The sequence below is a fragment of the Lampetra planeri genome, chromosome 3 (assembly GCF_965212315.1).
Source record: "Lampetra planeri chromosome 3, kcLamPlan1.2.h2, whole genome shotgun sequence".
NCBI lineage: Eukaryota > Metazoa > Chordata > Hyperoartia > Petromyzontiformes > Petromyzontidae > Lampetra > Lampetra planeri.
Window position 1 is genome coordinate 28,896,826 of NC_136109.1, and position 26,467 is coordinate 28,923,292.

Sequence of the window (26,467 nt, forward strand, 5' to 3'; positions counted from 1 at the left end):
TCCCCCCCCGGTGACGTCACGAGGATCGCGTGACCCGGAAGTGGCGACACTCAAAAGCGCCACCACCGCTGTTGTTGCTGCTGCGAAGTTGTTGTTGTTGTTGCTGCTTCTTGTGCTCTTCTCTCTCTTGCTTGTTGTGGTCCTCGTGATTGTTGTTGTTGCGCCTCCTTCAACTATGCTGAAGCCCAAAGCCCTCACGCAAGTGCTGAGCCAGGCGAACACGTCGGGAGTGCAGAGCACGCTGTGAGTATCAGGGCGCGCGATGTCCCCACCCCGTGGTGGCTCCATTGAGGCTGCCCCTCCAGCCCCTTAACGACGAGAATGTTCCCTCCACTTGTGTTCTCGGCAGTCTTTTCACTACAGTCTGTACCCCCCCCCTCCCGACTGTTCGCCACTGCGTCTTCGTGCCAGTCTCCTCCTTGTTCCCAGACCGAGTGTTACTCTCAGCTCTTGCCCCGAACGAACGTTCCCTCCAGGCCCTTGCCTGCTCCCGATTGTCCCGACAGCGTTGTTGTTGTTGTTTCCCCCTCTTGTCCCCTCACGAGAGTCTCTTCCCTCGTTCGGTTCCCGTAGAGTGCAGCCGTGGCCACCCGGCGTCTACCGAGCCGCGCCACCATCAAAGAATGAATGTCGCCCGTGTTGTCCCGACAACTCTCAATATGTCTACACACACAGACACTGCGTGTACACTTGGCTCCGTGCAGAACTCACGGCTCCTGGTCTTGTGGAGGTTGGCCACCCGTGCCATAGACATCGTTATCTCAAGGCTCACCACAGTCGGCCTTTCTGTGACAATGCCAGGCGTACATCCAGTACGACGACGATGATGATGATTATTTGTAATGATACGCGCAATATTTGCTGTGTACCATCCCGTGTCACACCCCCACCACCCCTGTCCCAGGCTTCTCAATAACGAGGGCTCCCTGCTCGCCTACTCGGGATACGGCGACACGGACGCGCGGGTCACCGCCGCCATCGCCAGCAACATCTGGGCGGCGTATGAGAAAAACGGGCGGCAGGTCTTCAACGAGGACAAGCTCAAGTACATCCTCATGGACTGCATGGTGAGCACAGCGCGGGGCTCGCCACGACTGGGACGAGGAGTGGGCGGGGGGCGGTTAGGCGAAGTTCCAGAGGTGGGGAGAGGTCTATTATGGGGAGAGATAGTGCTGGTGTCAGGTTGGTCCGGTGTTTTAGGATCAGACATAGGGGATAGGGTCTGCTTGGCTGGTTCAATAGGACTTGAGTCTGGTTGTCTTAATTGTTAGGGTTATGGTCCGGTTAACAAGTATTTCTTGAGATTCGGATGTAGCGATAGTCTGATTAACCTGTTAGGATTGGGAGTAGTCCGTGGTAAGGCTATGGCTTTGGTTAGTTTGTTAGCTCTCCAGTCTGGTTGGCTCGTTATTAATGAGTGATGTGCGGGTGTCTTGTTGTGACAGGAGGGGAAGGTGGCCATCGCGAGGGTGGCAAATCTGCTGCTGTGCATCTACGCCAAGGAGACGGTCGGCTTCGGAATCCTCAAAGCCAAGGTGCTGCCCGCCATGGTTGTGTACTCGTTTGCCCGTGTCACCTCCGAGATTCGGGGCGTCGCTTGTCTCGTTTGTCCTAGAAACATTTCAAGTTACATTTATTGATGGGTATCATGTCGCAAGATGAAATAATTACCCTTTGAAATTCTCGCAGAAGGCGGTATAACATTACCCCACGTTAGACAACAACCTCCGTAAATAGATGTCACAGGATGGCTTTTGAGATCGCTTAAATTCCTTTCATCCATTTTGGAAACAATTTCTGCCACTGCCTCAGGGCTTTCAACGGCGGCGATGAGCAGACACTTTTAACTGCTGGTGCGTCCGTGTGCACGGGACCCTGACCCCACGATGCGTTTCTCTGTCCCCACGATGCGTTTCTCTGTCCCCACTCCCTGACAGGCCCAGGCCCTCGTGGAGTACCTGGAAGAGCCGCTCATGCAGGTAGCCGCATCGTAAATCTTGACCGCGCAACCCCCCTCGCCGGGGTCGGGTGGGGTCGAGGGCGTAGGGGCGGCACCAGCTCCATCTCTGCTTCATCACCAACCCCCAGAACCTGCTACAGGTCATAGCACCTGGAGCCTGTGGAATTCCGTGTTTGTACAAGATAGGCATGTAACGGGGATTCGCAACCTCGCTTAGTGGTTCGACGCACACGGCACGAATCGGTTTGACGCACAAGCCACGAATCGGAGTAATGATTAAATTTACAAGTAATTTCTTTTTCATGTTTTTACTTTTTTCATTTACGTTTTTCAATTTCTCTTACTTGTACAGTTTTTGCTGCTCCCTTAGTTTAAATGTAAAATAACCATATAAATATAAATAGTCCAGAGCATAAATAGCTCAGAGCATGTCATGCACACACGATTTGACAACTGCACTGCGAGTGTCGGAATCCTTTATAATCAAGCGATGCACTCGTTACGTATCCATAAAAAAACAATGGTGACGTTACTTGGCCGATTTTTGACCAGTCTTGCAGTGGTGTAAATACAGTCCGAGACAAAATATACCTTGGCTCACAGAAATATCGGTAAACATTAATTTGAACTCAATTATTACGTGATGCTACTGCGTAGGCAGTGGTGCGCAAAATATAACAAAAAATCTTGCACATTCGTCAATAACACCGTGACCTTAAAGGAAAAATAAATATCATTCGCGATGTTACTGTCAATGGCCCTGCTTCATCGAACATATTTAAGGCCGCGGTGTTATTTACGGATGTGTTGAGTTTTCTAGGTGTTTGGAACCCAGGTGAGCGTGCCACTGAAACACAATCTCGTTTGCAACGGAGACCTGCAGAACAAACAGAAGCATTAACATGTCGAGTGCAATGTATTCAGTGCTGAAAACGTAGTGGGCTTTTGTTGTGCTGCTCTGTAGAAAGCCAATTGTGTGGTTATGGGAAATTGTTGCGAGCGAGCGGTTATGATGATGGTGGCGAGTCGTTTTCGGTCTGTACTTTATTACGGAGGCGGACCGACATGTTCCGTATTCATGTTCACATTGTGAGCAATGTGTATTGTTTTGCCTTTCATTATTATGCTGCGTTTGTTGAATAAATTAAAATCAGTCATCTGGTTTACGCCTCGCCTTTGTTGGGAAACGATTTAGAATCTTTCTCAGACATTGTTGATACGTATTCTACCGTGTTACTAGGCACACGTCGACTCCAGGATGCGATTGTCGTCACAGCCGAGATGACGAGGAGGAGGAGGGGATTGACGGAGCGAGGGGGGCAGCTTTATGGGGGGCACTGGGCGGAGTCATTTGGAGTAGAGAAGGGGGGGGGGAGATTTGGGACGGAGTGCGCAGACAGCGGCTCACAGTGGGAGGCAGACGAGAGAAGAAGCTGGCTACGGAGGAATCGGTAAAGAGAAGACGAACTGGGATTTAAAACAGATTTACCACCCCTTCGCCGCCTCTGTGTGTGTCCGTCCACTCTGAGCTCGAAGAAAGCGGTGAAGCCAGAAAAATCGTAGAATATGTGACGAGCACACGCTGCAAGGAAGAGGAGCGAAGGAGGGAAGGAATACATCTGGGCTCGAATAAACACGAGCAGAGAGGGTGGTTGCGTTTGAGTGAGCAAGACATGAGTGGAGATGAGACCCTGAGCTTGGAGTAATTGAAGCGAAGTGGTCAACGCTGCACTGGGGAGGGGAGGCTGCACTCGCTGCTCGGGGCTGAGCAATGACGACGGCGACGACGATGATGATGAGGCTCCGCAGCGGCAGCAGCAGCAGCAGCCTCGCCCTGGTGCCGTGCACCGTGAGGCTCCCGGACGGCTCCGAGATCACCTGCCAGGTGCAGGTGAGGCGAGGCCACGCCTGCATGGCGCGCACGTGCGTGAGTGTCTGTGGGCAACACGACACACAACGTGGCTTTGTGATGTCTAAATGTCGCTGTACAGAATACGGGGGCATGTTGACGGATAGAAATAGGCAGTCAATCCGAGGCAGAGGGAAAACATGAAGGTCTTGAGTGTGGACTTGAACAAGGGTATGTAGTCTGCATGGATGGCAGGGAGATGAGAATGAGCGAACGATGGCTCGGGGCTTCGATAGAAAGCCGTGGTTGCTGGAGTGGAGAGAGTGTGGTGGGGAGGAGAGTGAGGTGAGAGGGTCGAGGTAGGCAGGGATGAGTCGCTGTATGATAACACTCATTCCTAGTGTGTGTATCCCTCTGTTAACGTGGGTGCGTGTGTATGTACTGTGCATTTGCATCTATACGCACGTTTATGTGTACCATCAGCTGCAAGTGATATATCAACCAGGTACTGTTTCACCCCTAGGTAGACTCAGCCTTAAAATTAGTATCTCTGGGGAGACAAAGGCGGCCGGGCGTGGTGCTGACTAACCACCGTGTCGCGGGCCATGCTTTCTATCAGCACTTACAAGGTCGCACTCGTCACACACGAAGCACTTGCCACGTGAACCACAAGACCTCGCTCATCTCTTGAAGGAGCAAAAACCATCACGCAAACTCCGGCGGTCGTCCTCGCAGCAGCAGCGGCTTTTCGCTCAGCCATCGAACAAAGACGGCCACTGCATCGCGCGCTTTCAGATGCGCTTCTGTGGGCGTCTGGAAAACTTTGCCATTGGGAGCTATGCACTTTTAAATCGTCGAGATTGAAAACTCATTTTATTAGAACTGCTCTTTGTCTTTATAGTTTGCTGTCCTTTCCCCGCACCTCCGATTAGCACGGTGGGCTATGCACGCTGCGAAATAAGTTCAAAATGCATATACACCCTTGCCCAAATAGCCCGTGTTACCTGTACGGGGGACCTTTATCTTTGTGCAATGCGCGCAGGCCGGCGGCACGGCTCGCGCGCTGCTGCTGCGCGTGTGCGAGCGCCTCGGACTGGCGGAGAATCCGTGCCTCGGGCTGCGACACGTGGACTCGGACAAGCAACGGGTGCCGGCTCCTCCTCTCGCTCACACTCCTGCCCACGTGGGGTCCCGTGTGGGGGTCCCGTGTGTGTCGCGCAAGGCCGTAGCAATGGAGTCAATATTGGGGGGGACCAAATATTCCAGGGAGTCCGCGGGTCCCCCCCACCCCCCAGAAAAAAAATATAATTTTGAAAACTCATTTCCAGCCATTTCCTGTATAAAATGTAAAAAAATTCACTAACACATAGAATGGACTTTTTATTTATTTTGTACAATAATGTCTAATAGTGTATTGTATTACGTTGCTCTGTTTTTTTCTCTTTTACCTTTTCTTGTTTCATTGTATGTAATGGCAGATATTAGGCATTAATAAAGTACAATCATAACCACAATCATATAAACATAAATATATTTTATAGCAATATATTGGGGGGGACATTTTGAGCATATTTGAATATAATATATTATCATTACGGCCCTGGTGTCGGGCGTCTATGTGTGTCGCGCGCGCGCGTGCGTGTGTGAACCTTGTGTGCGCGCTAAGAGCACGTGCCCCAACAGCGTGTTAAGGCGAAACGGCGGAAAATTTGTCTTTGATATTTGAAAATTGTGTATTCTGTGTGTGTCCCGTGTGTGTGTGTCCTGTGTGTGTTTGTGTCCTGTATGTAGCATGTCTGTGTCACGTGTGGCCTGCGTGTGTGTTCTGTGTGTTCCGCGTGTGTGTCTATGTATGTATGTGATGTGTGTCCTCTGTTAAGTATGTCCGTTGTGTGTTCTGTGTGCTATGCGTGTCCCGTATTCCCCCTGTATCTTCCTTCTGTGTCGTGTCCTTTCTAATCTACGTATCATGTTGTCTTGTGTGTGTTGTGTGTGTTCTCTGTGTGTTTAGCACTGGCTGGACCTCGCTAAATCCGTGGCAAAACAGATCACGAGTGAGTGGCGTTTCCACCTCTCTTGCTCTCCCACTCACGGACTTCGCCCCCCCCCCCCCCTATTCCACGGTGGTGTGAGTGAGGTTCGAGCAGCGAGCGGTGGGGGTGGTGGTGGGGGTGGTGGTGGTGGTGAGGATGGAGGGTGACAGGGTGCCTTTGTTAAATTGTCGCTCGCCTGTCGGAGCGAGTTCGTCAGCGCGAATTCTCTGCCAGTCTGACATTGATCTGTCACCCCCCCCCCCCCCACTTCACAATCAGACAATAACATTTCCTGAAAATGAAGCTTATGGAATAGGCGACGTTTCAGGCAATGTCCCTTCTTCACAGCGGATAGGGCGGCCTCTCTATGTGCAGTGAAGGGCCTTTTAAGGCCGTGCTTTTGACGAGTGTGTTGAGGGGTTTGTGTTGTTGTTGTTGTTGCGTGTGATTGTGCACCGCTGCCAACGTAGAGTCACCAACACAAATGTTTCTGTCAAAGTCATTCAAACCATCTCGCCGCGGTTCCGCAGGAGCAGCTGTGTGCAAGCGATGGAAATTTCACGTTGAAATGAGACGAGCACTTTAGATTGCCAACAATGTATCATATTGATATATACTATATATTTTTGGTTTTAATACTGCGTTTAACCGACCAGCATTTGCTTTGTTTAACAAGGCTGCTGATGAGCGCATTGAATGCTGAAACTGGTCCATATTAGCCAAGAAAGTTCATATAGTCACGAACTAAAATATTGTATTTGATTTGATTTAGAGAGACGGCAGAAAGTCTGTTTATATTCAAGGTCCATAATGTGGCCCAGCATAATGAATTTTGTTGATGATGATGATAATAATGATGCTTATGCTCGAGATATTAGAAGAAATGGGCGCACATTCACAATGCACATATAGAATAACTGACGTTTAAGTACATACGAGTGTAACGTATGCGTCACGATGCACATGCACTAGACCATACATTAGCTACAGATAAGGCACGCGCGTCAATGAATGTTAATGTCAAGACGTGAACACACACAGCGACGGAAATACACACGGAGAAAACACACGGACCCACACATACAAAGACCACCCGTGTGCAGCCTCAACAGACCGTTGGGGCGAGTACTGTGAAGGCCGGCACGGTAGGCGAGGCGTTGGGTGGCCAGCACCCCGCCCGGCCGCCTTTGTCTCCCCGCACCAGACACACACGCGCAGACACACACACGCACGCAAAGTCTCCTTGTCGCGGGGAGGGCGTCCCGGGACCCCCGGGCGAGCGCGTCTGGGGCCCTGACAGCGATGGTCATCGTTATAATGACTTAGTCTTCCCCGCCCACACAAGCACACACACACGCGCATCGATACAGAGACAAAGATCCCCCGTATAGCCTTTGACTCTTCGGGGTTAAGTGCTGTTGGCGAGTTACGCCGATGAAGGCTGGAACGCCACACGAGGGGGTGGGGAGACAGAACCACGCCCGAACGCCTTTGTCTCTCCGCAACAGACGCACGCACGCGGATCACACGCCAACTCCACATTCCTATGGCGAGAAGCACTCTGACTCTCAAAATGATGGTAATACAAAACAGCTTAGTATTGAATTCGCCAAAAATGTACGTTGAACTTCTTTCGCACCGTACGTAGCCAACTGTGCTAATCGTAACAACTTAAAATACTTAACGCATCGATAATTAGTGCCAATGTGAAGTGTTCGCGGTTGTGCTGCTGTGCGGCTCTCCGATGTGTTTTTTCTAGGGTCTTATCGCGCTTCGTCCGGCACCATGTCCGACGTTTCGCTGCACACGCTGCAGAGCGTCACGTTCTCCCCACGCGCTGGGAGTTGCAATCCTTAAGAATCTCCCAGCATGAAGAGCGATGCGTCGAAACCTCGCGGCAACCCCAAGTAGACTCTGGCGGATAATCCTTGCAAGTGGGGGATGTGTCGAGTCGACTCCAATGGACGTGTGACCCTTGTTGGGGCCGTGCTGTGTAAAATATCTTTATAGCTCATCGGATTCCTCCAGTGCAAATCAATATTCTGATTGTGTGTGTGTGTGCGCGAGCAGCTGAACCTCCGTACCGCGTGTGCTTCCGAGTCCGGGTTTACCCGAGTCAGCCGGCGCAGATCCTGGACCGAGGAGTCCGGTAGGAGCCAAATCGCTCTTCCCACTCACGCGTGCCATTCAACTGGCGACTATTTAAAATGATGCACATTCGTAATCATCAACACTGGACATCTGTGTCAAAAAGCTGTTAAATTGATATCCGTCGTGGCCACGTGCAGACGATTGTAAGCGCCTGTGGGTTTATTGACGTGTGAATTGACGATGTTTTTAAGTGCTCTGCAGCTGATTTGCGGACGCGTGTCCACGGCTTGTGGGTGTCTCGCGGCGCAGGAACTTCGTGTACCTGCAGCTGAAGCGCGACATCTCGCACGCGAGGCTGCAGTGCCCGCGCGCCGACGCCGCGTGGCTCTCGGCGTGTGCTCTCCAGGGTACACACACACACGCGCGTGTACACCCAGTTATATAGGGACATACGTAGAGTTACAAAGACAAAGATTTTCCCGTATAGCCTTTAACAGACTGTTGGGGCAAGAGCCCCTATGAAGGTAGGGGACGGCACGCGGGGGGGTGGTGTGGCCAGAACCACGCCCGGCCGCCTTTGTCTCCCCAGCGGCGATGTTTTAACATATCGCACCAGGTGCTCATTTGAGGCTGAGTCGACCTATTGGGAGGCCTAGGACCGATTCAAATATCCGCCACTGTTATTAGTCGTGAGCGGGAATCGAACTCGGGTAGCCAGGTTTGTAGCGCTCTGTGCTAACCACTGCGCCACCGCTCCCCATACATACAGTACAGTATATACACATACACAGAGTCATAGAGACTTACGCGCATACATAGATGTATACAGCCACGCGTGCCTTGCAGGTTCACACGCACACTGGTCGTGTCACGTTTGCCTTGCCACGTTCCACCTGGCACACGTGCCTCCTCGCCGCGTGGCACGGGTGTACCCCCACATGCCACCTGTGCCCTGTGTGTCCTGCCACGTGCCATAGCCCCCACGAGAGTGTTCCATCGCATACGCCACTTTGCCCCGGCCACTTGCCACGCGTTGTCCTGCCACGTGCCGTCTTTCCACAGCCGAGCTGGGCGACTCCAGCCCCGCGGAGCACGGCGAGGACTACGTCAGCCGGCACTGGTTCCTGCCACGACGCTCGGAGCGCACCGAGAGACTCGTCGCTACCCTGCACACAGACCGACTCCGGTACCTGGAGCCCTCCCTGCTCCCCACAGCCGGCTCCAGCTCCTCTCGGATAGGGGGGTGGGGGAGGGAGGGAGGTGGGGAGGAACACATGTTTTTGGATCCATATGTTAGTTTGTTTGGTCAGGACACGTGGTGGCTTTGTGTCAAAATTATTTTCATTACCCCTCCAACACCTGACACGATTGTCACGTTCAGAAACTTTATTGACCTCGCGAGCCTCCAAATGTGAGCCACCAGGCTCTGAAGCGCAAGGCGCCTGGTCGGGTAGAATAATCGAGCGTCAACATCGCAATGAAGTCGCTGGCCGTGTCTGGCCCGCGAGTCTCGGGGTCCCCGCCTTTAGAGTACCACTCGAGTAGTGCTTGCGATGACCACCGAGTAGCACGACAGACTGGAGCACACGGACTCGCTGCAGAGTGCGGTGAACACCCACGTCGTCTGCACGCTGCGCCACTGGACTGAACCTCATCGGCAAAGAGCCTCTTGGGAACGCACCACGACTCTCTGACAGACCTGGTCTTCACCTGAGGACGGCTGCTTGCGTTGTGGCCGAAACGTCGTGAGAATAATTTTATTATGCTTTATTTTTATTATTTTATTATTTCCCTTCTACGTGACTTTACCGAAAGAGCCAAGAAGATTAATCCCTCCAGTCACGAAAGCTTTAAATCGAAATCTCTGTGGGTTGCCAAATCTCATCGGGCCAGACCGAGGCATCTTTAGGATTCTCGTGATTGTTTTTCTTCCAGTAAAGTCCGCGTCTCAGAGAGGCGGCGTCGAGACCAGAGTGCAGCATACATCTAAATATATCCGTATGGTAAAATAAAATAAAATTTGCTAAGGGGTCCTGGGGGTTCCTTGTTGGAGGGAGATGAGGATTCAGGGGGGTGGGGGTGGGGGGAGGTGCCCCCCTCGCCCCCACCCCTGCCCTGGCCCCACGGCGCTGCTGTCAGGATGGAGGGGAGAGGGGCGAGAAGAAGCGAAGCTGCTGTAGCGACAGCGGCCTCCAGGCGCCAACCCCTGTCCCGCCGCGTCTCATGTCTGCGCGTCTCCTCCGTCCGTGGCCTCTGTGTCTCGGTGTGTCCTGTCTCTGTGTTTCATATCTCCGTGTCCCCTTGTCGCTGTGTCTCCCTCTCTCTTTCTGTCTCCAGTGTCTACCTGTTTCCTCCCCCTCCGTGTCCCACTTTTCATCCGTGTCTCACCCATCCCATTCAGTCAACCCACAGCACCTGGGCACGTCCCTTTGACCTCCTCGCGAGACTTTGACACTTCACGGGGCATGGATGTGCACCTAGCCTGGCATCAGCGCTGTGGTGGCGTCACCGCCACTGGCGACTGTTGTTGTTATCTATATGTGCGCATGGGGCTGTGCGTGTGTGTGCACGCCAGTGACGACTATCTGCACCGATTCTGGACCTACCCGAAGTCGACTGGGCCTCAAATGAGTACCCGGTGCGATGTGTAAACGTCGCCACTGGGGAGACAAAGGCGGCCGGGCGCGCTGCTGGTCACACCACCACCTCGTGTGCCCTGGTGGCTTTCATAAGTGCTCACTAACAGCACTTGCCCCTCCAGTCTGTTGAAGGCTACGCGGGGTATCTTTGTCTTTTTGTGCGCGTGTTTGCTGTGCACTTAGGACTCCAATCACTCGCACTTGAGTGCGACCACTCGTGATTTGCCGGGGGGCAATTAGGAGGTAAGGGGGGGGGGGCTTTAGGTGACCCCCCCCCACAACATTGCCTGTATATATGAAATGTGAAGAAACAAAGAGACACTCCACTATTTAGCCTTGTAGACCGTAGTGCCGCTTACCGCTGTTAGCGAGCACCTATCAAGGATGCGCTACGGGGTTTGTCGTGATGTTGTTTACCCAGCCGAGACGTGAAGATGTTGACACCACACCCCACTTCCACGTTGACAGCCACGTGCTACACACATGACCACCCTCTGCTGTCAGGGCGGGGATCTAACCCCGGTGGGCAGCCTTGCAGGCCGCGGCGGTGAGATGACCACTGCACCGCTGCCCCCCCCCCCCGCCCGAACCCGTTACCCCTTCCCCCGCTCCCCCCCCCCAGATAATCATGCACGTGGAAATAATGAATCAAATACGAGTCCTCCAATGCGCGTTAATTAGTCTTGACGCTCGCTAGCCGAGGGGCAACGGTCATCGCCTTCGCATCTCATTCCCGGGCCGAGAGCACGCTCCAACTTCTGTGGGGTTCATTGGGGGGGGGGGGGGCAGAGGGGGGCAGGGGGGGCTGTCTCCCCCGCCCCCCCCCCCATATCCCAGTGGGGGGGAGGGGGGGTGCTCTCTCAGCGATGAGGAGATGACCCTGGGGAGATCTGCTGGACTGGTTGTTGAAGAGGAAGAGATGGAGTAGGGGCAGGGGGGGGGAGAGATGCTGATGGAATTGGGGTGTACAGCCCCCCCCCCCCCGGCTAACAATGTCTCCGTCTCTGCCCCTCGGGGCGTTGCTTTGTTCGGATGACAAAAGGGGGTAATAATTAAATAAACACGCGAGGCTTCGTTCGGACGCGGTTTAAGTGCGCCTTGTTATACAAGTGAATGTGTCCGCTACGGTGGATACAGACCACGGGAGATGTTGCGCAGAGGGGAAGAAGCGGGGTGGGGGGGGCAGCAGCCTGTACGTTTGTGGGCTCGTGTTCAAATCCCTGCTCAGACTCGACTCAGCCCCACCAGCATCACCATCGTCATTGACTCAGGAACGCATGCGTGCTTGGTGTGACGTGTCAACATAACCGCGGGAGAGACAAAGGCGGCCGGGCGGTGCGCTAATCGCATCGTTGCATCGTGTGTCGTGTTGACCTTCGTTATGTGCTCGCTAACAGCCCTTGCCCCAACAGTCGGTGTAGGCTATAGGGGGGGGGAGCTTTGTCTTTGTGATGAGCCCTGACCACGTGCGGTCCGCTCTCCCCCGCAGGGGACAGGGCGCGGAGGAGGCCGAGTGGAACTTCCTGCGGAGGGCCGCGGGGCTCAGCACCTACGGCGTGGACCCGCACCCGTGCAAAGTGAGCAGGCTCTTATCCAGCAGTGGAGAGACCACGGCCGATTACAATGACGGTGGTTCCAAGGGGGCGATTCTACACAACCCGTGTTCTGTTTTCAGGCAAATCAGAGCTCTTCCGCGTCGCATGGGACGTTCTTAGCAATCATCAGGCGCGTGTAGCGCGTAACGACTGATGGGAACTGGGTGCAGTTTCAGGTGAACCGGGCACGGGTTCAAGTTTCAAGGTGATTTTTTTTTTACCGGGAGAGAACCAGCATCCGAGTCTCGTTTGGGTCACCGAAATGTCAAAATCAGAACAAATAAAGTGCAGCAATGAAGCGATTAGAAGTCAGCTCAAAAAGCAGCCGTGTCACACGAGAAATAAAAAAATACAGTATTGCACAAACGTATATCAATGTAACGTATAATCCCTGTCGCACATATCGGCCCGAGCGGCTTATTCGTTGCCTGATCATAGCTACATCTATAATGAAGTTACATAAACATGAAACACAAAGAGTTCAATCATGCAAATGTATGAACACATTATTTGGTGGCGCTGCTACATGCGGAAACAACTCAACACGCTCGTCAACAGGCGACGTTTGGGGCAGTGTCCCCTCTTCAGAGCCCACGTGCCTCTATGTAGACGGGTGTCCCTCCTCGGCGCGTGCGCAGGACGAGTCCGGGGAGCGGGTCTTCCTCGCCTTCACTCCCGCGGGCTTCGTCGTCTTCCAGGGCGGGAAGAAAGTCGTCCTCCTACCCTGGTCAGCGACTCTCCTCTTGAAGTCGACCTTGATAACTGTCCACCTCGACTCCTCCTCATCCTCTTTATACGTCATCATCACCATCATCATCCTAGCCATCACTCTTTCTCATCACGATCCTTCCTTCACCCGCGTCGTCACCATATCTACTCATCGTCATAAGCACATTGTATCCTCCCCATCACCACCATCCTTCCTCCTCCACACCATCAACACCATCCTTCCTCCTCCACATCATCAACACCACCATCCTTCCTCCTCCACATCATCAACACCATCCTTCCTCCTCCTCCACATCATCACCACCATCCTTCCTCCTCCACATCATCAACACCATCCTTGATCCTCCTCCGCCTCATCGTCAGCATCATCACAATCCCTCCTTCTCTGCCCGGCGCTTCTGTGGCTGGTGTCGCGCCGAGACGGATGTCTTCTCTGCTCCTGTGCTCCCCTCGCAGGGCGGACGTGCTGAAGTTTCGAGTGGAGGAGTGGAGACTCTCGGTGTACGGGATTCAGAAGGAGGTGTGTGAGTGAGTGTGTATACAAGTATCGTATCATAGGTGCTGGCTAGCAGCACTTGCCCCAACAGTTTGTCAAGGCTATACAGGGGGGTCTTTGTGTGTAAGTGGTGAGCGATAGTGTGGCGGTGAGCACGTTGCGCTCCTAACTCAGGGACACGAGTTCGATTCCCGCTCATATCCAACATCAGTGACGAAGATTTGAACCGGTCTTTGGCCTCTCTTAGGTCGACTCGGACTTAAATGAGTACCTTTGTCATTTCCCATGTGACATTCCCCGTTCTCTTGAATGAGATTCTGACTGGGTTCGTCTGCCATCTGGCGGCCATGCTCGGTATCGCTGCTAGGATCCCAAGTGAATGACGGATTATTTGACTCCCTCGGTAGGAATGCCCCATAGACTCCCCATTCATATCAATGCGGATTCCTGCGAATCCCGTGCCAAGTCTCAGGACCAACAACACACTGGCGATTCCACGGTTCCAGGAATCGCTTAGGAATTCGCATCGTGATTCTTGAGAATTTGCTCAACGCTACATTGTTGATGCAACCAGGTGAGAATTACAGAGACCAGGCTCTGTCTCATTTGTTCAAGAGGGCTCTGGGTCACCACAATGGCAAAAGCAATAGTGTACCATCAAAGGTACTGTAATGAAGAAAATATAAATAAGAGTAAAAACAATTACGTTTCAGCAGAAATCGAAAAGAGCGCACCAACATAATTTACATTAAGACCCCGCGGATGAGATTCACATTTCCAGTAGCAAAGGTTTTCTTCGACAAATTACTTTAAAAACACTAATTAAACGTAAGTTACAGAAATACACGTGTGTGTGTGTCTGTGTGCATATATGGGCGTCAATTAATAACACCTGGGTCTGTCCTGTGACCACCTGCCAGCAGCGATCCATCCGCACTTCACGTGATATAGTCAAGGTGCACCTAGCTTGGCACAAGCGCCGTGGTGGCATCAACGAATCGCGGCTGCCTTTGCCTTTTGTTAATACGTGCACGGTTTATGACGGAATGCGCTCTGAAGCCTGCGAACTGAGTTCGATTCCCAGGCCGGGTTACCGTCTGTGGCGAGTGTGCCCTGAAGCGTTGCGTGGGTGCGCGTTTGTGCCCGCGGCAGAAGAAAGTGCTGCTCGAGTACCAGGCGGAGACTCCGCAGGCGGCCGGGCACACGTGGCAGTGCGCGACTCACAGCCAGCGCTTCTACAGGTGAGGCTCACACAGGTGAGAGTGACACAGGTGAAACTCACACAGGTGACACTCACACAGGTGACACTCACACAGGTGAGAGTCACACAGGTGAGAGTGACACAGGTGAGAGTCACACAGGTGAAACTCACACAGATGAAACTCACACAGGTGACACTCACACAGGTGACACTCACACAGGTGGCACTCACACAGGTGACACTCACACAGGTGACACTCACACAGGTGAAACTCACGCAGGTGAAACTCACACAGGTGAGAGTGACACAGGTGACACTCACACAGGTGACACTCACACAGGTGAAACTCACACAGGTGACACTCACACAGGTGACACTCACACAGGTGAGACTCACACAGGTGACACTCACACAGTGAAACTCACACAGGTGACACTCACACAGGTGACACTCACACAGGTGAGACTCACACAGGTGACACTCACACAGGTGAGACTCACACAGGTGACACTCACACAGTGAAACTCACACAGGTGAAACTCACACAGGTGAAACTCACACAGGCCTGGCTCACACAGGCGTGGCTCATTATGAAAACCCCACTCGCTAATTGATTGACGTGCGCCCGTGCCGCGCAGGTACGAGGCCGCGAGGGAGATGACGTCGGGACGGCGACTTCTCTTCTTCTGGAAGAGCCGAGGACGCCACAGGTGAGTCCGCTACTGCTCCACGTCTCCGTGTTTCGACTTTCCTCCTCAACAAGGAGACCTGACCAAGTGGTGACAATTCCAGATTTCTATGGCGAGCTCCAAGATGATACATAGAGCTGAGATACAAGATTGAAGTCAAATATCACATTGTCTCGCTGCTCGCAGAAGCATGGCAATGGTACATCACTTGGTGCTGTTGTTGGAAATTACACATTACTATGCCAGGGACCAGTCGTTCAGATACAACCATCAAGTTTAATTTGTTTCACCGAGTTCAGGATGAGTCTCATTTGCAAAAGCGATCTGCGTCACCAAAACTGACAAAAGTGAAACAAAGAAAGTTACAGCGATGAGGGTGAATAGAAATCGGCGCAAAAACAAAACCCCGTCGTCACGTGAGTGATCGAAAAACTTTCACAAACAAAAAACAACGTTAACCAATACATTGCCAGCAGCGTAAGTCGTCTGAGCGAGATTAGTCTGAGCACAACTACAACGTCAAGTTACGGAAACGTGAAACGAATGTAAGATGACCATTGCCCTGCAGTGCAAACGGACGGTCGCCGTTGCCGTTGCAGGGCCGGCATGGACAGCAGTCAGAGCTGCCAGGCCTTCCCACGCCCGGGGCGCCCCGAGGCACCGCCTCCGGTGCCCAACAGCGTCTCCCTGCAGAGCGCCCTGCACCTGGGCGTCCTGCGGCTGCGGCCTGCGGCGTCCGCCGATGGCCTCGACCCCAGCGATGTCCTCGACCCCAGCGACGCGGCCGACGCCGGCGACACCGACGACACCGACGACACCGACATGAGCGGTCCAGCTGGTGCCACCCATACGGCCGGTGCCACCGACTCCGCCGACGCCGCTGGCACGGTTGAGCGTGGTGACGCCGACTCGAGCGTCATCGGCGTGGCCAGCTCCACCGACACCGACGTCCTGATCAGGTGTCCAGCACTCTTGTTCACTGTCGTTGTTGTTGTTGTTGTCGTTGTTGTCCATCTCTTATTTTACACCCTCCCGTGTCACGTAAACATATGTGTCCGCTGTCCACCCTTCGTCCGGTATTGTCCCATTCAGCGTCCAACCGTGTCATGCGTCCACCCACGGTTCGCGTCCGCCCTGGTATTTTGTTCACCCTCCTTTGTTAGCAAGCTGCCCATCCTCGTTCAACACCCACCCGGGTTCCATCTCCACCCGGGATTAGCTTCCACCGGTGTTGATCGTCCACCGGTGTTGATCGTCCACCCAGCGCGCTGACAGCCCCGCCACCTGCTGTGACCCCGCGCGACCTCCGGGGGAGGGGGGGGGTCCCCTCTCTGCTGTTGCTGCTGCTCGACAAGGGAGGGTAGCTCAGCGCGTCGCCCTCGTGGCTTTAGTTACTCGCGGCGCCGCCGCCGCCACTGCGCCACCGACTCGGAGTTCAGGTCGCTAATCCGCGAGCGACGTTTGACGTCTTGTTTCGTCTTTGTGGTGCCGGTGTTGGCTGAAAGAAAGTTTTCAACGGTTTATTTTAACATTCAAAAAGCATTCTGCCGATATCCGTTGCCAAGTGTTTGCCAATTTGGCAGTTTCCTACGGCGAAAATTGTGAGAAAACAGGTTTACACCTTGGTGCCGTTCGTGGTTGAGGTGGTGGTGGCGGTGGTGGACAGAGAGTGGTGGTAGAAAGTTGTCTTCAACACATTCCCTGAGCGTGACCCTTGAACCAATAAGCACGGAGAAGCGGGCAACGTTGGGCAGCGCCACACCACGGCGGCGTGACGATAACTTCCTTGAAGAGAGGCCAGGAACCTGAGATTTATAACCCAGATTTAGAGCTGCGATTTGTAACACAGATGAAAGGAGGGGGGGGGGGGGAGTTTCAAAGTGCGACTCTGTATCACTCAGCGACGCGGCTCATTCCTTGTCGCTGGGACACCGCCAACCGCGCTACGCCACTGCGAGCGTGGATGAGTGACACTCATTGTCGATCAGCCATGATCAGTGCACCGCTGGTTGAGCATCAATAACCTGAAGAATCATCAGGTGGAGAGGTGTCCAGTCCAGTCCAACACGGTGGCTCCCCGCGGAGGTCCCCGCTGGGGGAAGGAACCCCAGAGGGGGTAGAGGGGCTGCGGGGGTAAGGGGACCGTACCCTCCCCAGGGCCCATGGGGACAGTGCGCGCTCGTAGCGCCGCTATTTGCAAGCGGCGCGCTATTTATGGCCGGGCGGCGATGCCTGGCAGATTCCGCGCCGCCGTCGGCCAACCAACCCCTTCCAGCGGCGGCATTTGTCTCCCAAGCCCGACCCTGCTGATGGGACCCCGAGGGTCGAAACCCGCGCCGTGTAATGCTCCTTTAAGCACACGCGGTCGTGTGCTTAAGGGAGCGGAAAGCCCGCAGGCCGACGGACTCGAACCAGAGTTGTTGTACTTATAGTCGTGGTGGGATGGGGGGAGGGGGGACACTCTCTGCTTGTATTTGCTCTTGGAGCGGAAAGTCGACTTGGTTCTGTGTCACCAGGTGGGGACTCGAGACAGCCAAGGATGAGTCTCGTTTGTAAGCGTGACCGGGGCATCAGTCTGCCAGTAGGAATGGGGTGGGCGGCGATAATTTGGCCTACTCTTTGACACTGGTGAGACATCTTAGAAGAATACCCACATTTTACCCCACCACCACCACCACATGCGACCTACCTCCCGATCGACTTTGCCTGTGGTGTAGCCATTTTTACTGCCGGGTGGACAGATAATGGAGCGGTGTGGGGGGGGGGTGGATTTAATTATTATTTTAAAATGCCAATTATTTCAACTGCCGCGGCGAGAGATCGGATCAGCAACCGCTCTCTCTCTCTCGCCTGGACAGACGTTCTTCTAAAGTCGCCGAGAGTGGCGCTGGACAATTGAGCCACGTGTTTATGAATCGTGAGTAAACCGACGTGAGAGCTCCTCCAATGGATGCGAGGTATGGGCGCGAAATCTGCAGAGACTCGCCAGGTTTGCCACTCACTTCGTCAAAAATGCGTCGCCAGACCCAGAGATGAAACGCGCTCACTTGCCAACACCCGCACGGCGGGGTTTGGCGGTGGTGGTGGTGATGATGGTGGTGGTGGTAAAACGAGGAGGAGGAGGGGGGGGATTGGAGAAAGGGGAGCCGGTGACGGCGAGGGGGGTAGGGCGCGGTGTGGGGGGCTGCGTGGGAGAGGGAAGTGGAGGCGTGCGCAGTTGTCCTCTCGCTCGGACAATTCGTCAACTCTCAGCCGGGGTTCGCGCCAGTGAGGGGATACACGCGGAGGAGATACGAGTCAAGGTGACACGAGGAAAGGGGATATGAGTCGAGGGAATACGAGGCAATAGGAGACGAGGCGAGGGGACACGCAGTGAGGTGTGTACCCCCTGACTTCCACACCCCCGTCTCTCCTCGGAGTCCCCGATCGGCTCCCGTTTGGCACCAGAATCTCGGGGCTCCAATGCAGCTCCCCGGACCCGGCTCATCGTCACCATCAGCTCGGCTTCTGTCGTAAAACAACAACAACAGCAGCAGCAACAACAGCAGCAGCAACAACAACAGCAGCTCTTGTGATTACACCGAACCGGACGGACAGGGAAGGGCATCGGGAGGCTGCGACCATGGTGAAGTGCCTGGTGAAAATCCGCACCAAGGTCAATGTCCATCTGCGCATGGTCAACCACTGTTACCGGGACGTCCGGGTTCGAGTCCTGAGCCTGGGACCCCGCATCCTGCGTCGTGCCATAGGTGGCATGCCCTTCCTGCCGGCGCTGATGTACGGCCCCCCCAGTGACAGCCCGGGCGCGGCCCTCAATCCGAACAGCCCCGTGGCCGGCACCCGCAGCGGCGCCTCCAGGGTTCACGAGGTTCCCGTCGAATTTGACGACGGCGACGACGACCACGCCGACGACGACTGCGGCGGCTACGGTGGCGTGGATGGCGCTGGTGTTGGGGAAGACGAGGACGTGGTGTTGGTTGCGAGGAGAGGGGATCCCACGGCGCGTGACGAAGCTGGGTTGACCGTGAGGGGTGTCCCAGGCGAGAGAGTTCTGCGCGCACCTGTGCGCAGGTGTTCAGGTGAGGGCGTTTGGCGACTAACGCGGCTAACGCTCTCTGTGTGTGTGTGCGTGTTTGAGGATTTCTGCGTCGGCCAGTCATCTCAGTCAGTCGACCCGTGGAACCTGGGTCTGCCCCGTGACCTCCTGCCGTCGAGCGTTAGACACTTCACGTGGCCTCAACGTGCACATAGCCTGGCACAAGCGCCGTGGTGACGTCACCGCCACTTAGTGGTGAATGGCGGTTGTTGTTGTTGAGGAATTTCTCTGTCGCGATCCGGGATTAGGCCGCTCCGCTCATCATGGGGGAGTGGTGAGTTCAAGTATCGGTCGGAAGGTCACATCGATATCAGGTTGATGATGTGAGCTGTCATGAACGCCTACATGTTAATGTCTCGTGCAATAAACTAAAATGTTTTCATCATCCAGGTTCAATGATCATCGCCTCTCCAGGGATATCGTCTCTGCGGAATCGTTATCATCACCATCATCATTATAATCTGCTTTCCGTCATTAACTCTCGAAGGTCATCATCTTCATCGTGTCTCCAGGGTCTATATAATCATAGACTGGTCCACGCCATACGAATGTGGAATTTCCACCACTGTCTTAGGTCCCCCAATAGACATGGGCACAGTCACACGCTTTGTTGAGCACGTAGACACCTTAACTTAACTTTGAAGGGACGGTCCAAGCGTGGTTGTACAGTACTATTTAAAGACTGACCCCTCGCCATAGGAATGTGGAATTTCCACTACTGGCTCAGGACCACCGACGGGATTGGTTTCCGTCCAGCGCGTTTACGAGCCCCGAGGCACTTTGACACCGACCTGAAATAGACGCGGGCGCAACGCCGCTCTGCACGCTGCGGCGCGCGAGCGCATTGTGTCGGGCGCGCGAGAGTGCCAGGCCACACCGACTCGCTACAATCTCCACCACGTCCACCCTCACGAGGCGTCCACCCTCACGAGGCGTGACACTGTTCGCGTCACACTACATCCCCGCACGCCCGGACAACCTAATCCCCCCAATTAAGGGGGCGCGTGCGCTGGGCCCGGCTCGCTCATCCGTTGGCGAAGGCACTAAAATAGAGCCACGCACGCGCGCGCATTTATACGTAACAACGACAAAGATCCCCCGTGTAGCCGACACAGGCTGTTGGGCCAAGTGCCCTTAGCGAGAACACATATGATGGCCGGAACGGCACACGAGTGAGTGGGTGGGTGGCCAGCACCACACGCGTGGAATTTCACACGCTACCACGCACGTAGCCGTACGTATGTATGTTGGACTTTTTCCCATCGTACGGAGCTAACCGCGCTAATCGGAGGTGCGTCCATAGACACACACACACGCGAATAAACACACGCGCGAATAAACACACACACGCACACTCTCGTTACTTGAAGTCGGGTGCACTGAAGTAATTAAAGCCCGAGAACGGATTTAAGTCGTGGGGAAATTAATTTTCCACTGCCCTAATCCCCGACTTAATGCGTTATGGCAACGGAGTTTTTGAGCTGTGGTCCACGGAGCTGAGATCTGTTTGGGGTCCGTAGAGATGAGCATTGTGCGGGGGTGGGGGGCGGTATTTGCCTTAGGGTTGAGGGGGGCAGCGTATCATCCCATAATAAGAATGGTGTCATGACATTTTTTTGGGTGAGATCGCGTGAGTGAAATGTGTGTCGTGCACCCTCTTCCACCTGACACAGCCACTTAGTAAAGTCGTCACGTGATGAACAAATATGGCAGAAACGTGTCGCTGCTCCAGCAGCACCGCCGGTGTGATGTTGGAGCAATATCACAACTGTTAGTACTCGGGTACGACGTTTCGCTGATAGTTACAAAAGCATAATCAGGTATTTCCCAAAATGTTATTTTCGCGATCTGACCCAAAACAATCAATTATGACGCCACAACGCAGGTCGCGAAATCCCCCAACAACGTGGTTTTAAAGAACGATGTCCTTTATTTATCCGGGGACGGCTCACAGACTTGTTTCTGTAGGGTCCGTGCCGTGCCATGGAGTTTGGAAACATTCCTCGTGCTTTTTCTGCATTGTGGGAGCAAGTCAGGAATACCCCCGGGAGAAACCCCGACGCGCGTGCGGAGATCACGCGACGCAATTCGGCACGAGCGTGGGAATGAGCGGAATCTGAGGAAGCCGAGAAGAAGACGACAAGACGGGGGGCTCCAATGCGCAAGTATCCATGGGGGCCCCTGGATGCTGTTATCTGATGGGGCACAGCACGTGGCGGGCCCACGCCCCCTGCCAAACTGATCGGCGACCAAACCTCTCCGCTGCACTGCCACTTGGCCCAGCGGTGTAATGAAGCCGAGCGCCCTTCAGCCGCTAGCGGCCACGTGGTGCGGTGGTTATCGCCGCCAGAAAAAGACCCGGGGTCTTCAGAGAGGAGAAACGGGACTCCGCGTGCACGCTCGAGGTGACGACAGCGTGACGATGCCGGTGGTGGTGGTGGTGATGATCTGTTGTGATGATGATGCTGATGCGATAACTACCACGCTACCGCTACCCACTAGCCTATATCTGTATTGTATGTTGAACTTCTTTCGCACCGTACGTAGCCAACCGTGAAAATCGGTGGCGATATGTTAACTACCTCGCTTGGTATACAGGAGGTCGTCGGTTCGATCCCGACCCTGATGCCTGCTGTATATTTGGAGTTTACATGTTTGTCCGGGTCCTCCGGTTTTTTCCTCCGCATGTAGAATCAACATCACGTCGTTTAGAGTATTTGGCTGCTATAAATTCCCACCCGATAAGCCACTTCGTTGAGCTTTTATTGTGACCAGGTCGCTTCTAAATAAGAGAGCTACATAGCTCAGTGGGTCTTACCTGGTTAACATACACAATGATGTGTTGTAGTTGTATACACGCGCAGATATACAGTACACACATGCAACTCGGTGGAATCTAATTGTCACTCACGTCCTGCCCATGGGGATGCCAACAAATAATCACGCAGCATGTCACGGCGTGTCACGGCGTGTCACATGTCTCAGCACTCAACCAACAGAAGGACACTGCCGACATCAGCCCTGCTGCGAGGTGGCCGTGTGGCTCACGAGCCAGAGCGCTGAGATCCTGGGCGCCACTCCGGGGGTGGTTGAGACCGCCTGCGATGAGCCCCCCGGTCTCTCAGGCGCAGCGAGTCGATGGTCTCTGCGCCGTGTCGCCAGCGACTGCACGAAACCCCTCTTCACATTCAATTCATTTGACAACATTCAAACTCTGAGCATCTGAGAATGAAAACGATCAGTTTCACTGCAGCCCCATTCATGTGTGGACAGAGATCCCTTCAAGGCACTGCAGGGGTAGAGTCTGTGAATTGCGTGTGCGTCTCATTGGAATCACTTTGGATTTTTTTTGTTTAAAATATCGTTAATGAATTTAACGACGGTGTCAATTAACAGAGAGGAGCCCTCGCGGGAGTGAGGACGGTGAGGCGGCGGTGGTGGCTGGGCCATCGCGGCGCACGGCCGGGCCACCTCGCATCTCCGGCTCAAACGCGAGAGCCGACGGCGGCGGGGACCCACTCCGACCCCTGCCGCTCTTCCCCACAAAGACCCCTGGACGAGCCCCCGGTCTGCACGGCGAGCCCAACAGCAGCGGCGGGGGCGGCGGCACCAAGCGCAGCTCGTTAGCGCACCACTCGCGGGACGCGGCGCCTCTCATCACGAACTGTGGCTCCGACGGTGGGGCGCTCATAGTCGCCTCCATCGCCCCGTGTGCGCCGCGTCTTGTGGGTGGCGATGCAACCGAGGGTGGAGTCGAGGGTGGAGGGCAACGCGAATTTAAAGGCGCGGCGGAGGACGAGTGCGCGCGTCGCCGCGATGGGGACGAGCGGGGACGAGCGCGGGCGTCGTGGGCGCGAGCCGCGTGCTCCGCGCTGGGGGTGCTCGCCGCCGCCTCTCTGCTCGCCACCGCCAACCTCCTGCTCCTCGTGCTCCTGCTGGAGTCTCCAGCCGAGCTGGAGCCGCTCCGCTGGATGCGGGAGTCGCCCTTCTTCCTGCACTTCCACTACGGCTACTACTGCCCCGCGCGCCGCTGGCTCGCCTGCTCGGTCATGAGGGCGATGGGGGACGCGTGACGGCTCCGTGACTCCGCGCTCGCCCGCCCGCCCGCTCGCTCGCTCCTCTCTCTCGCACACGCGCACAGACGCACCTGGCGGGGTGTGCGCGGGAGCTGGGTGCGTGGAGTGGGGACAGTGGACTGGGCACACCTAGGGAGGTGACTCCCCTGATGAGTCCCTGGGTGGCCGCTTCCTCTTTGGTTTCCCGCACACGGACTCAAAGGCCACGGCGGAGAAGGAGAGCGGGGAGAAGGCGAGGGGCGAGGGATTGTGTGGAGTGCAGTTGTCGCGGGTGTGGTGGGTGAGCGGTGAGGCGGGTGAGTCGGGGGAGAGGTGAGCGAGCGAGCGAGCGAGTGGGTACGTGGAGGTGAGCGGAAGGCTCGTTGGGGCGTTGATCGATTGTGGGGAGGGTGGCGGTGCCGCGTGGGAGCGCCGGGACTGCCGCAGGCGTGCAGGGAAGAGGGGGGCTCGGGGCACGCGCCCGTGCTGGGCGTGAACGCGCGCGCGTGCGCAGGCATCACGTGGTAAAGCGTGGTCTATTGAGTATAAACCTGTGTCCATTGAGGTGGTACTCAACTCACAACCAGGAGGTCACGGATTCACATCTCAATCGACTCGACTCAGCACATCAGTTCCTGCTGAGTCGATAACAACAACACGAGTACCGCTTTGTGGGAAGTCAACAGCCGTTGTTGTATGGACAGACTGCCCTCTGCCATAGCGACGTGGAAGTTTCACCGTGGGCTCGGGGCCCTCAGTGGTGATGAGTTCCGCATCAACGCTCGTTCGAGCAGGGAGACGGTTATATTGGTAGACGTTGTAAATTATATACCCCAGAGCCGGTCCCAGCTACACGAATCCGTAATAATGATCCATCGCAGGTCTTCCATGCTTACCGGTCAGAACTGAGTACCGAGCCACCCTCTGACTGCGATTGTGCATTGTGGAAACCCCGTGGTGGATTACTATCGTGCATATTCTGGATTCTAAAGAAATCCATGTGAGTGTTTTTATTGTTTTTCCTCCACGCAATAGGTATTCCAAAACCTCCAATCCGCGCGCCGTTTTCTCCACCCTCAGCATGTCCGTGTTTTTTCCAGTCTCCACTTTCATCGTCCACTCGTCTCTGTGGAACAGTGGCGCAGCGATTAGCACCCTGCACTACGAAGCCGGCCAGTCCGAGTTCAATACCCAGCCACGGATGACATCGTCGCTGTGTGAATCACGAACCGCTCCCGTGACCGGTCGCCCGTGCGTGCCACGCGACCGCTGGGTGAGGCGTCCCCGCGTGTCGCTGGCGATTCACGGGTTGCGCAATGATGTCGGGAGCGAGCGACCCGGTTGCGTAACCGATCGCTCAGGCGAGGAGCCTCCCCAAGTCATCGCCCAACACCACTCGCCGATTGGTAAACATGGAGCGTCTGAGCCATGGGGGTGTAGAGGAGGAGACGGTTTTATTGGAGCATTGCTCACACAGGTGTACGTGCCATCGGCTATCGCGTGTAGTGTTAGTCTGACGGACTTGCCCGATGTTTCGTCGAGACGTGGCTGCATTTACTCTGTAGACGCCTCGTCAATGGTCCTCCTCGTGCTGCCAGTGTGACGGCGATCGTTCGTTCAGTGCAATGGCTTTATTCTTAAACGGATTTATACATTCAAATTGTTCTCGGAGTGAATGAATATAGGGAGCCAACGCGGCTTCATTGAGAGGTCATGCCGGCCAATTCGTTTTAATGTCACATCCTCGCCATCGCTGCCTTCCTTCTGCCAGATCCCAAACGATTGTTACACAGTCGACATGTAACCTTCAAGGAGGAGTCATTGCTACACTCTCATCAGAAACACCTGGCTGTAGGTTCCCCCCTCGTTAAACAGTCAGCCCGTCCTGCCATTACGGCTGTTACAGTCTCATCATCATCGTCATCACCATCGTCTGGATTGAGGTCTTCTCTTCCCCTTGCTCCAATGCCTGTCTCAGTGACCCTTGCCCTCCACCACCCTGCACACGTGTCCTACCGATCACAACCTCCTCCTACTCGTCCTGATCACAGCTTCATACGTGCGTACAACGCTGTCCCCCCGAGATTTATCGATGCGATGCCCGCTGTACTTGAGCCCGTGTATAGAGACGCGTCTCGGCGTGGCGTGTGGGGGAGGCTGTGGTTTATCGATGAGTCGGTTTGTTGTCTAATGCATGAGCAGCAGTGTACCTCGACCAGACCCCGTGCGTGCATTTGCCGGTCGCGATTCCCTTCGCCGCGTCACGATCGAGCCGGCCGGCGTGCGGCGTTTGTTGCTGTTGTTGGTGGCGGTGCGTGGGCGGGCGGGCGGGCGTCCTCTGGCAAAAGGAGAGCGCCCAAAGCCCCCGACAATCCACGTGTTGGTGGATGAGCACATTTCCGGCCAGGGGGAAAGATTCGTCGACACTTTCCTCGGTGTCACCTCCCCCAAGAGGCGATTTCAATTATAATAGTAATATATAATTACTTATCCGGGAGCGGTCCTGCTACATTGTTGTTTTTGTTTAAAGATGTTATCAGCCGAATGACGATGTTTATTATTATTATACACGTGGGAGAAAACCGAATCACCTGGGGAGACCCCACGCGCACGAGGGGACAACGCTTTGACTGGCGCCGTGGTGCAGTGGTGAGCCCACTGCACCACTTGCAGTTCACAGGTCACCAGCTCGATTCGTTCTCCCGGCGCGGCAGTTGCAACAACGGTGCAAGTATGAGTGGTGACACCACGGTCGGTGGATTTGGGGTAACGTGTGGGTAGTCCCATCGCTTCTAAGACGTCTGGCCAGCGTGGAAGAGAAGGCCAATAACACCCCCCAGAACTCCCTCTTGTGGAGATGCTTCTGCCAGCAATTGCAGGGCTGCGCCCTTACCTATTTACCCGTGCCATGAGGATATCACTGATACACCCACACGTGAACCTCGTTGGGGGTCGATGAAAGGGGTCGATGGCGACTGATAATTATTTACGAGTTGATGAATAAAAATTATCCGTCTTCTGTGTTCCCAACCAA

General features: G+C 54.8%; 2 protein-coding genes across 4 annotated transcripts; both read left to right on the plus strand.

Annotated features, from left to right (window-relative positions):
* The first annotated feature begins 9 nt into the window (after positions 1-9).
* On the plus strand, positions 10-3,117 carry LOC144717219 (ragulator complex protein LAMTOR2-like). The gene is made up of 4 exons (XM_078592601.1): positions 10-243; positions 905-1,067; positions 1,446-1,535; positions 1,938-3,117. The coding sequence occupies exons 1-4, from the start codon at positions 176-178 to the stop codon at positions 1,992-1,994; spliced, it is 378 nt and encodes a 125-aa protein (XP_078448727.1). The 5' UTR covers positions 10-175; the 3' UTR covers positions 1,995-3,117.
* A 221-nt stretch (positions 3,118-3,338) lies between these two features.
* Positions 3,339-26,467, plus strand: LOC144717221 (FERM domain-containing protein 5-like). Of its 3 annotated transcripts, XM_078592604.1 has the most exons (13): positions 3,339-3,851; positions 4,852-4,992; positions 5,821-5,863; positions 7,913-7,991; positions 8,243-8,340; positions 8,996-9,119; positions 12,062-12,149; positions 12,806-12,894; positions 13,353-13,416; positions 14,545-14,633; positions 15,232-15,303; positions 15,882-16,241; positions 22,775-26,467. In XM_078592604.1, the coding sequence occupies exons 1-13, from the start codon at positions 3,732-3,734 to the stop codon at positions 22,794-22,796; spliced, it is 1,389 nt and encodes a 462-aa protein (XP_078448730.1). In that variant the 5' UTR covers positions 3,339-3,731; the 3' UTR covers positions 22,797-26,467. The 3 variants fall into 3 exon arrangements, with proteins under 3 accessions (XP_078448730.1, XP_078448728.1, XP_078448729.1); XM_078592602.1 differs by lacking the exon at positions 22,775-26,467 and having other exon boundaries at positions 15,882-18,391; XM_078592603.1 differs by lacking the exon at positions 22,775-26,467 and having other exon boundaries at positions 4,852-4,956; positions 15,882-18,391.

Coding starts and splice junctions, on each gene's coding strand:
- LOC144717219 (XM_078592601.1), top strand. CDS start 176: ATGCTGAAGCCCAAAGCCCTCACGCAAGTGCTGAGCCAGGCGAACACG. Junction 244..904: donor TCGGGAGTGCAGAGCACGCT/GTGAGTATCAGG, acceptor CCCCTGTCCCAG/GCTTCTCAATAACGAGGGCT. Junction 1,068..1,445: donor ACATCCTCATGGACTGCATG/GTGAGCACAGCG, acceptor TTGTTGTGACAG/GAGGGGAAGGTGGCCATCGC.
- LOC144717221 (XM_078592602.1), top strand. CDS start 3,732: ATGACGACGGCGACGACGATGATGATGAGGCTCCGCAGCGGCAGCAGC. Junction 4,993..5,820: donor TCGCTCACACTCCTGCCCAC/GTGGGGTCCCGT, acceptor CTGTGTGTTTAG/CACTGGCTGGACCTCGCTAA. Junction 9,120..12,061: donor CTGCACACAGACCGACTCCG/GTACCTGGAGCC, acceptor TCTCCCCCGCAG/GGGACAGGGCGCGGAGGAGG.